The sequence below is a fragment of the Anarrhichthys ocellatus genome, unplaced genomic scaffold (genome assembly GCF_004355925.1).
Source record: "Anarrhichthys ocellatus isolate YVR2014 unplaced genomic scaffold, GSC_Weel_1.0 scaffold26, whole genome shotgun sequence".
NCBI lineage: Eukaryota > Metazoa > Chordata > Actinopteri > Perciformes > Anarhichadidae > Anarrhichthys > Anarrhichthys ocellatus.
In genome coordinates, this window is record NW_022280056.1 from 2,658,055 (window position 1) to 2,669,047 (window position 10,993).

The 10,993-nt window shown below is 48.8% G+C and overlaps 2 protein-coding genes and 1 long non-coding RNA gene across 7 annotated transcripts in view; 2 read left to right on the forward strand and 1 right to left on the reverse strand.

Moving 5' to 3' along the window:
- gpatch8 (G patch domain containing 8) overlaps nt 1-5,107 on the forward strand; it is a 28,005-nt gene extending 22,898 nt beyond the window's left edge. For all 5 annotated transcript variants that reach the window (XM_031861976.1, XM_031861980.1, XM_031861977.1 and 2 more), the window contains one exon: nt 25-5,107. In XM_031861976.1, coding sequence (XP_031717836.1) covers nt 25-3,934 — 3,910 coding nt within the window. In that variant the 3' untranslated portion in view covers nt 3,935-5,107. The remainder of the gene's footprint in view (nt 1-24) is intronic.
- gosr2 (golgi SNAP receptor complex member 2) lies at nt 4,624-8,809 on the reverse strand. Its single transcript, XM_031861981.1, has 6 exons — nt 8,648-8,809; nt 8,340-8,404; nt 7,718-7,826; nt 7,130-7,262; nt 6,752-6,892; nt 4,624-6,053 (listed from the first exon to the last, which is right to left on the reverse strand). Exons 1-6 carry the CDS (start codon nt 8,674-8,676, stop codon nt 5,892-5,894), a joined length of 639 nt encoding a protein of 212 aa, XP_031717841.1. The 5' UTR covers nt 8,677-8,809; the 3' UTR covers nt 4,624-5,891.
- Nucleotides 7,081-9,596, forward strand: LOC116391416 (uncharacterized). The gene is made up of 3 exons (XR_004213248.1): nt 7,081-7,891; nt 8,371-8,551; nt 9,518-9,596. It is a non-coding gene; the product is annotated as an uncharacterized LOC116391416 (long non-coding RNA).
- Nucleotides 9,597-10,993: the final 1,397 nt, after the last annotated feature.

The window sequence follows — 10,993 nt, forward strand, 5'->3', positions numbered from 1 at the left end:
CATTATCATGCGTTTGTGTTTCAGTACTCCAGGAAGTGGGCCCATGTTCAAACCTACCACAGTTGCGGTGGATGGAGAGAAGTCAGAAGATGGCGACCTGACGCCTGAGAACATGGCTCTAACAGACTGTGTCCTGGAAGGATCTTTTGCAGACAAAAGTGAGGAAACTTCCCCAAAGCCAGCTCCAACCATCAGCTTCTCTCTGGGGAAGAGCAGCGCCACTTCCCCAACACCTAGTGGAGCATCCAAAGTCAGCGTGTCCTTCTCTTTCGCCAAGAAAGCCCCAGTGAAGCTGGAGACGGTTGCTGCAGTGTTTGCAGATCATGGAGAGGAAGCTATGGAGGAAGAGGAGGGCCAGGAGGGAGAAAAGGCCGGAGGGCAAGAGGAGACATCTGGCAGCAGCACAAACAGCCCGAAGGAAGGATCAGGATCAGAAGGAGGGGAAGGAGGAGAGAGCGCTGTCATCGTGGTGGCGGCGGCGGCGACGACGGAGGAGGTGCAGCAGCCTGACGACGGAGCCTCTTTAGCCTCCACTCTCCACAAACTGAAGATGATGATGAAAAAAGAGGAAGGATATGCTGGACAGGAGCCCGAGTACTATCACTACATACCTCCGGCTCACTGCCGGGTAAAGCCTCACTTCCAGTTCTTGTTGTTCATGAAGGCCACTGATCAGTGTCTGATCAAAGTGGAAGAGGAAGAGCTGCAGGAGGAGGAGGAGGAAGATGGAGAAGAGGAGGAAGAGGAAGAAGAAGAGGAGAAGAAGAAGGTTGAAGATAGTCCTGAACAGACAGAACCCGACGTCACAGAGTGCATGACTGAAAAAGAACAAGATAATATCACTTCACCCCCGGACCCAGAGCCAGCTCCTCCATCGCCTAAATTAGAGATGGAGGATGTCTCTTCGTTAGAGGCAGATACAGCTCCCATTGTACCCACTTCACCTCCACAAAAAGCAGAGAGCACACAGGATGCTCCTGATTCCAACTCAGGTCCTAAAATCCCCACAGGTCCCTTCTTCCCAGTCCTGAGTAAAGATGAGAGCACTACCCTGCAGTGGCCCTCTGAGCTCCTCGAGTTCACAAAAGCCCAGCCTTCCCTGTCTTACAGCTGTAATCCGCTCTACTTTGACTTCAAGCTGTCCCGCAACAAAGGAGTGCGTGGCGGGAAAGCGGCAAAGTCCTCAAAGCCTTGTGAAGAATCTGATCACAAGGGGAAAGAGTTGGCTGCCTCCACCGCTGAAGGAGATAAGACTAATAAAGCTGGGACCAGCGCTGACAAAGACAAGCCAACGATGACGGGAGAGCCCGGACAACCAGAAAGTGAGGAGCAAAAGCTTGCAACTGGCAGCAGTAGCGCCAAGAAGAAAAAGAAAAAGAAGAAGCATAAGAAGTCTGCAAAGCACTCAAAACGCAAAGGAAAAGACAAGGGAGCCAAAGACGATGCGGAGGGCGAGACTGAGGCGACGCAAGAGAAGCCCAAAAAGAAGAAAAAACACAAACGGAAGAAAAGCAAAAACAAGGCTCCGGATCAAGAAGAGGCAGCAGGGGTGGAAAAGGAAAAAGTAAAGGAGAAAGAAAAGGAGAAACCAAAGTCAGAAGAAAAAGCTGTTACGGTGACAACTGGAGGGGGAGGGGCTACGGGAAATACAGGAAATACAGGAGTAGAGTCGGGGAAGAGGAAACGTGCTGCTAAGGAAGTGCCTTCCAAGTCTGGAGCAGAGGAAGGAGGAGCCGGAAAAGGCACCGACAAGGTCAACTCCTCAGAGGAGCACAGCGCCAAGCGGCGAAAGACGGACTCCAGTGCACCTCAAAGTGCCTCCTGCTCCACCTCGGCCCAAAAGAGTCCCGGTCCCGGTAGACCTCCCAGCAGCGAGAGTGAAGAAGAAGGCGGCTCCAATGCTCAGCGCTCACGTCATCACAGGTCAAGTCCTCGGGAACAACGGCGCCACCACAGTGAGGAATCGCGCCGGTCCTGCAGCCGCTCCTCGAGACGGGGGGAGAGACGGGGCAGCAGTCGCCGACGCCATCGTGGCCAGACCACCCGCAGTCACTCGTACTCCAGCAGCTCCGAGCGCTCCTCGGCGGGCAGCAGCGCCTACAGCCGCCGGAGCTACTCGGACAGCGACAGCGAATACAGCAAAGAGGGTCGCAGACGGAGGCACTCCAAACGCTCGTCAGACTCCGAGTATGAGCGGAGGGGGAGCCGAGGACGGAGACGGTCCAGGAGACATCGGTCCTCTTCTTCCTCCTCAGAAGACTCCCGCTCACGTTCACGCAGCTACAGCCGCAGGAAGAGGCACCGGCGGCACCATCGTAGCAGCTCCAGAAGCTCCAGCAGCTGGAGCCGCAGCACCAGCGCGAGATCCTGGAGGCGCAGCTACAGCCGCAGCCACAGCTCCGCCAGCCGCTCCTCCAGTTCCACCAAAGGCTCGTCTCGCCGACGAGCCCCCAGGGCTCGAGTAGACACCGACGCACAGCGCAAAGACTTCAACCGCTCTTGCATCTACCGCTCCCAGTCTCCACGTTCATCTTCGTCGCGAGGCCTTAACCGCAACAATCATTCATCCAGCTCGCAGTCTCTGAGGCCAGGAGGGTCACGGGATGCAGGGGAGCAGAAGAACAGCCTCACTGCTCGCCAGCTGCTGGAGAAGGTTCAGTCTAAGAAGAGCTCTAATGATTCTACCACAGGAACAAAATCTGGGCTGAAGATCAAGGACCCACCACAGGGATACTTTGGTCCCAAACTACCGCCGACCCTGGGAAGCAAAGCCATGCTGCCGCTCTTTGGTAAGCTGCAGGCTGCGAAGAAACCGATGATTCCTCTGACCCGACCCAATGAGGGAGAGAAGTCGGGAGCAGGGAAGTGCTCTGAGCCAGAGGTTATCCTGGTAGAGCCCATCAGGGAGTTCCCCCCTCCACCACCACCTCCGGCTCCACCGGTCCAGAAGGTGGAGGAGGCCCCACAGGTCACAGTGGTGCAGGAGGAGGCACCCCATCCCACTCCAGAGGCCCAGCTGCACCAAGAACCCCATCCGTTGTTTGAACAGGACCCTTCCATGACGATGCCCCAGTACCAAGTAGAACCGGGACAGGACCCCTCTCAAAATCCCATGATGGACCCGCTCATGACAGAAATGCAGCAGCCACCAATGCACGCCTACCCTGCTTACCCACCGCCCACCCTGGAGGAGGAAGTCATGGAGGCAGAGGAGGACGGACTGGCTCCTCTAGAGAGTCAGCCCATTACGTTCACACCGGAGGAAATGGAGAAATACAGCAAGCTGCAGCAGGCGGCGCAGCAGCACATCCAGCAGCAGCTCATGGCCAAGCAGGTCAAGCAGTTTCCCGCCGCAGCTGCAGCCGCCGCCGCCGCCGCCGCAGCAGCTGCCCAGATGGTCCCGGCTCCCCCTCCCCAGGCCATGCAGCAGATCCACATCCAGCAGCCCACCATGTCCATGCAGTCCGGCACGTCGATCACCACGGTGCAACACGCCATCCTGCAGCACCATGCCGCCACCGCTGCGGCCATGGGCCTCCACCCGGCACACGCCCACCACCCACACCCTGCACATGCCCAGTTGGCCCAGGTACACCACCACATTCCCCAGCACCACCACCTTACCCCCATCTCCCTGTCTCATTTGAGCCACTCCCTCGGTCACTCTCTGGGACACCAGCTACAACACGCCGGGCTGATTCCTGCCCACCACACAGCCTTCCTCTCTGGTCAGCCTATCCATATTATCCCAGCGTCTGCACTCCACCACAGTCCCTTAGCTCTCCACCATCTACCACATGCAGCCCTCTACCCCACCCTTTTCTCACCCCGGCCCTCTCAGGCTGCTGCAGCAGCGGCTCTCCAACTCCACCCACTGCTACACCCAATCTTCTCAGGGCAGGACCTCCAGCACCCACCCAACCACGGCTCCTGAGTAATGATACAAGTGAACGAGTATAGTCCCAGCACCCAACCACTGGAAGAAAGACTTCACCTGAGCCGGCTTGGTTCAGGACTTTAAGATGAAGTCTGTGCAGCAACACGCAGGCAGTGAGAGACAGGCAGCTGTCGATAAACTTCCCTTTGACCGGCCAGCACAGCGCAGACGTTGTAGCCACAAAGTGGTGCTGCCTGTGTTGGGTCCAAAATGGACGTCAACTTTTTCTTCTGGCTTGTGAGAATTTTTCTTTTTCATGTTTTGCCCCAAATTTGTAAACCGGAGGGGTAGATTTAACAAGACTTCCTCAACACTTTAGTTTCTATTCCAGCTTGAGGTCTATTAACAACACGTATTTGTGTTTCAGTGATTAATCAGAGAAACCACTGGAGTCTCTTTTTTTGTTTTCCACGTACAAAATATTCAGTTTTTGTTCATTCTGACAGCCAAAGAGACGTAACGGCTGACTTCATGTTAAGAGTACGTGCTCAGCGAACAGCTTCGACTCTGTAATGTAACCTTCAGAGACGTACTTATATTTACTGATAGTTTGTTTTCATATGACTACTTGCTCTCTATTGGCTCCTCAGTCTCTCTTTGTAATGCAGTAACTTGTACATATATCAGTGTGTAATGTGAAGAATCCCACCAATGGTGACCACATGAAATTACAGCTATGGTGTACAAATCGGTATGACATAAGAAGGTCCTCTCTCGGGTGACGTCGGGGGCTTGAATCCCTGATGCTCTGAGGCAGAGCTCATGTTCCCTGTGGTGAGGGTGCACCTGAATAAATTGCACTGAAATCTGTACATCGAGGTGGTGCGTTTGCATCATGTAACAATAAGATTGTAGTATACTGCAATAATTGTATTTTTCTGTTTTTAAATTATTTTCCAGAATGCTCTTCAAAAGAAGAGCTGTGTTTTTGCTTTTGTGTAATTTTGTAAATAAAACTGCTGTAGATTAACCTATTAACATTCTAGAGGTTTTGGTTTTTGGAAAAAGCAGAATGAAGAGCTGGAAGGAAGGCGGTCACATGTACCTATTTTATCACGTTTGTTTATAAATGAGCCCGCTTCAGATGGAAAAGATGGTGATCTGTCAAACAGTAGCAACTCTGTATTTTTTAAGAACTTACTGTTTCAGCAAATAAAATCTTTGAGTTCATGCGTGTCTTCCTATGATATGTTGGGTCAGGGACTAAATTAAACTCTAGATGGCGCCCTCGTTACCATGAAACTAAGAGCAGCAGAGTTAGCGCCCCTCAGTTTCAGAACAGAACCATTTAAAGAAGTCACACACAGGAAATGAAACATGTTTTATTCTATTAAGAGAATTAAAGTCACTCACATAGTGAGACTAGACAGAAGCTTCAATCCAAGAGAAATTAGTTTAACTATTACGAACAGATCCTTGTTGCCACATGTTATGCACATAACGCAGAAAACAAGCGATTCTTTAGGGACTATTCTTGAGTTGTAATGAAACACGGAGCATTGCGAGTATTTCTCTATGAACCAACAAGGCAGAATGACGCGGAAAGATTGAGATACAAAACAGAGCTGTTCACTGGAGGAAGAAGCTGAGAAAGATCAGTTTGAAGTATTTTGGCTCCAGTCACGAGAGATTTACAGTTTCAGTGGTTTTGATAAAGTAGATTCTGGATTTGTGGCAGTAATCTAAGGAAAGCAGCAGATCTATTATCAAAGTCCAACGCTCTATTGGAGCTTCAAGTGGAATAAAATACTGTTATTAAGGTCTTTATCAACCTTTACCATTTTGCAAAAGGTGCCCAAAATAACTTAAATGGTGGAAAACAAACTCATGGCACGATTTATAAAAAGAAGACTCAAATCTGATGTTAAGTCCATTCTGCCACTTTTCATATCATGAGGGATGATGCGCTGCATAAACGTCCACGACTGATCCGCAGCCGTCGCTGTGGGAGGGGTCAGCCCAGGTATCTGATGACCAGGAACATGAAGACGCAGGTCAACAGCATGCCTCCGATCATGATCAACTTATCTTGGGTGGCTCGCCTTTCTATCAGTCGCATCACCGTGTTCGACAGCCCCAACATGTTGGCCACATCCAGCATCTTCTTGTGGGTCCCCTGTGCAGAGCGAAGATCAACGTGTTAGATGAAGTTATTAACAGCCATGAGTACACTTCAGTGTTTTGGAAAATGCAGGCATAACATGAACGTATTGTAATTATCTCAATCCTAATTTGTCGGATTTTGGGAGACGTTGCGCGCCGACACCCTGCCCCGACGCGCCGCTCCGTCAGAGGTTTCTCATGGCGAGACAAGCTGATCAACACGGACGCACCCTGATAAGAGGCCCGGAGCAAAACCAGGAAGACCGTCTCCTCCCTGGAAACAAGGACTCACCCTCTAGCTGAACACGAGCACAGCAACAATAAGACTATTGTGATCGGTGAACACCAGAACACCGGGTCAGGGAATGTACAGTTTACCCCGTAGCTGTCCAGGGAAAGTACCTTTCTATCAGGGATGTTGTGAAGTACCGCTACTGATGATAACTGTGATACTTATCATTTGAATTAATACTCATGAATCATGCTTTTGTACAATTATGGTTACAGACTCTCTCCATTCGTGTTTTGGGGGAAATTTATTTGCCAAAAAAAAGACAAAACGCACAATTGACAAAGATGAATTTGACTGATATCATTTCTATGACAGCCTTACCTTCCATACTGGTTCCTTTATCTAGAAATAAAGAGTGATGTGCTCTGCAGAAGGATATTTTTCATTTGGGGATCTTGTATTAAATCGCGCGCACACACCTTCAGAGTAGATCTCTGGTCTCTGAGACCGTTGAGGATGCCGCTGCCGCTGCCCAGGATGTCATCCATGCCTCTGTGTGCGTTGTGCAAGTTGGAGTTCAACTGTAGGGTCTCATCTATGGGGATGGAGGTATCTGCGTCCTATTGGACAAAAACAAACGTTCATTTTTTTTCTTTATTCCACATTATTCAGCTTGAGACATTTGCATTCTATTCTGATGAACTAGCCAGCATGTCAACCAGACAAAGAATCAGAGTTCACGGAGCGCTATCGCATTTGTACCAACCCTCTTTTTATTAGACGACTGAACCTGAGCTCTGTAGCAACACTATCACGCGGTTCACTTCACACTCCGTTTAAAGGTGCGCTGGACTCACGTTGGTCGTGAAGGTCCGGCTCATGAGTTCCTCCCTGTCTCGGTCCTGGGCCTCTCTGGCGTAGCGTCGGTGCTGGAAATTCTGCAGGGCGGTCCGAAGGTGTTGGACATCATACTTCAGCTGGTCCACTCGCCTGAGGGAAAGCAAAGAACAAAGTTAAACTGTTGATTCACCTTTAGTGTGAAGTGAAGCATCATTGAACCACATCATATACGTAATTCTAACGATTCCTAATTGCTCTGGCTGATGAGAGCATTTCTTTCCCCTCAGATCTCATGCGGTTGGAATGAAGGGCCTCTCACAGTCCTCAGCTTCACTCTCAGACCCCACTAGAGCTCCGCTGAGATCGGAGGAGCGATGTGGGACGGGGTGCACCGTGTCCCCTCAGGCCTGTTTACCCAGCTCAGAATGAGTCTTTGCCCAACGCAGCAGGAATGCTGGTGATGACGTGGCTGCTGAGGAAATGTTTTCACAGAGCTGCCTGTCTCCTGTCCTACACCCTCTGCGTTTATCAGATGACGGCTCACCCCTGCACCGCTCGGTGGGCTCTAGGGTCACCATCAACTGACTGACTCACTCCAAACTCACACTTTGGCGTTCTGCCGGCGGTTCAGTGGTTCCTTGCTGGCCAAGATCTCGAGGCGTTCCAACTGGTTGAAGATCTGGTCGATTCTAGCCTGCAGCTCGTTCTCCAACACTAAAGAACACAAAAAGGAGAGAATTCATTTGGTGTAATTACAGGAAGGAAGACGCAGTGATCAGGTAAACATGTGTCCTTATTAAATGCAACACATCTGTTTGAGGATTTACTACTTTTTCCAACTTCACTTTTGTTTTCAGGTTGCTGACCCTCCCTTATTAGTTAGTGTATAGGCTTAGAATGCTACATCCTCCTCTGGGTTAAAACACACGTTGATGTCATATTGTGGGAATGGGAGGAGGAGAATCGGGGGTGTCTACTGCCTGGCTCAGTGGCTCCAAACCATTATCTAGAAGTAGCCCTCCCAGTTTGTGTCCCTGCACCCAGCCCTGCTCCTTCCTGTCCTGGCACCAGCCTCAGAAAACAAAACAATCAGCCAGGGAGACACCACCTCCCCTCCAGTCACTATATATATCAGAGAGGCAGCCATAACAAGAAGTCTGTATAGACGTTAAGAACCCATTCAAACACAGCGTCACGTGGCTTAAATCATGTAACGTCACTACTCACAGTGTACCGACTCACGATCCGTCTTCTCCAGATCTCCCATATACGACTGCACCTCCTGGATTTGCCTAATCCAAAATAAAACGTCACGTGGATGAGAACCAACACATGATGCCAAAATACAACCTGACAAACATTTAAATACGTCAACGATCTGCTGTGTGGAGAGTTTAATGATCAACAACCCCCAATATGATGGTATCCGTGTGCTACAGGTAACTATGAATGAAAGTTAAATCACCGCTAATTAGCTAGCTAGCTCAGCTAGCTGAGAATGTAAACGGTTCCCAACACAACAGAAACACACTCACCTGTTTGTCTGGTGGTAAAGCGTCTCCATCTTCAGCGATGTGTTGACTCGCCCCCGGTTGGGATCGTAATCTATTCACGTTACACCGTTAATCTGACAGGTGGCTAAGCTAGCTGGCTAGCCAGCTAACGGTAGTGGAGTGTACACGTCATCAGTAGAGCGTTTGTGTACGGAAATAGGAAAGCGGAAGTGACGCAACACCCGAGAGAGAGCGAGAGAGAGAGAGAGGGGTGGAGCTAATGAAGAGTGCTCACTCTGCCTTGATTTTTAAACACTGAAATTGAAAAATAAATAATGTAAATAACTTCTCTGACGTTTTTCTGAGGCAAATAAAGTTAAAGGTGTTTGTTACTCTTCGTTTGTACCATGGTTAGTGCCCTCTTTTGACTTGATATGTGTTTAATTTTTTTAATTAACAATCTTTGTCTGGTTCAAAATGCTTAAGAAACACCACCTACTGTCAACACCGCTCAGTAGCAGTACCAATCGTGTATTTAAACTCTATGATTTGTCCTTAATTTTGAATGCTGTAATACATCAGTAACCAGTTCACTAAATGTTAGCACCCCATCGTGGACAAGTCAACATTTTCACCCAGGTTCTTCAATTGATGGTAAACTTCTCACATTTAAATCTAGGCTGCAGGCTATATTTTCCATTATATTTGATATTCTGTAATGCGTGGCTGACAGGTGTGATAGCAGAGATCCTTTCCCCCACTAACCCAAGACAAACTCTGAGAGCATGTAGCATAATCTGTTGACATGTAGACATGTGACAGGAAAGACTCTGTGAAACATGTCCTGGGGCTCTCTTTTGTCAGCTCCCCCTGATTCAGTCTCATCAGACTATCCTCTTTTTTTCCACATAGGTGTCAGAATATTCCTGCCTGTCCATCTGGAGGCTTCCTTCTTGCCTGCGGCCAGAGACACCAAAAACTAATGATATCAAACTTTGTCAGTAAGTCACAGATTACTGTGGGGAGGATGTCTGAGGTGTGTTTGTGAAGTTGCGAGTAGACTGTGTGAAAGTGGCATGATGGGATTTCCCAGAACAAGCTGTGAACATTTCACAATAGTTCCTTGGTGATTTAGCAGGAAGAAAAGCATCCTGAGGCGCTGCCTGGCATCATCACAAAACCACATCTCAATCAACTTCCTCCAACTCTCCATCAACTCTCGATGAGACCGGGAGCCAGCAACAAACATCCAAGCGTCCTTCAACCTAATTAGTGCAGTGAGCTGTTACCAGCTCCTGTTTTGGTGGCTGTATTTGTTTACCTCACCCAGCGCAGCAATCAGACGTCGGCCCAGACAGTTTCTCCGTGGCTTCCTGATGTGTGCTTGAGTTGATGGTTGTATCTTCAGGCTAGACACTTCTCAACAGAGGTCCCTTTCACCCACCCCCACATGTCAGAAACCTTGAGGTCTGTTCATGCCACTTCTTGCTCTCGCAGATCACCGTTTTCGGTTGTCATAACACATCCCCAGGGCAGTGGCTGGATGTGCACAGCTTTAACCTGTTGCTCAGAGTAGAGAAAGAGAGAAACAAGGCCTCCCCCTTCAAACCATTTCCAAACAGTACATGAGGCACATTTACCCCCCTCTCTCTCTCTCTCCTCTCTCTCTCTCTCTCTCTCTCTCTCTCTCTCTCTCTCTCTCTCTCTCTCAAGGTTGTGGGGTTCTCTCTGTCTGTCCTTTATCTTTCAGCCCTGAGGAAAGGATGAGATGAGCTTACTGGTTGTCCTCCACACCTGAGCACCACGGGCACAAACTGGAATTCTCCAGGTGTGGAGCACGATCACGCCACTCCGACTGACCGAGAGATGGCATGTGGTTACACCTAGTCTGTCGCTTATTGCACGTGCGTGGTGCAGAGTTCTGTCCAGTTGTTGCCTCCACCAAGGAAACTACGTCCTATTTGTGTTCATGTGTCTGCTTATTAGTTATCAGTATCTCAACTTAGTGTTTTTCCTTTTTCTTTATGGATTTCAGTCTAGCTTTTTGTAAAGTTAGATATTCATTTTTGGTACAAATCCAGTTTTGCAAGATGTGTTGCTATTTCCTCTTGAATTAGAGCTGCAGTGGTGTAAAAGTATTGAGATCTTTGTAAAAGTAGTCATACCACAGTATTAAAATACTCCTACTACTACAAATAAAAGGCATGCATTCAAAATCTTACTTTAAAAAGTAAAAGTACATCAAAATAGTAGTTTAGGTATCAAAAGCAAAATGGCCTCATCCAAAGTATTTGGATTATCATATACGCCTTTCATAAATATAATATATTATTCCATTATTATTATCGATTCATGAACATGTAGGAGAGCTATCTTCATATAGTATTG

Excerpts from the sequence above, each read along its gene's own strand:
- gosr2 (XM_031861981.1), bottom strand. The coding sequence starts at position 8,676 with ATGGAGACGCTTTACCACCAGACAAACAG. Across the intron at positions 8,405-8,647 it reads CTTTACCACCAGACAAACAG|GCAAATCCAGGAGGTGCAGT; the intron begins GTGAGTGTGTTT and ends ATTTTGGATTAG. Across the intron at positions 6,893-7,129 it reads GCCGGACCTTCACGACCAAC|GACGCAGATACCTCCATCCC; the intron begins GTGAGTCCAGCG and ends TTTGTCCAATAG.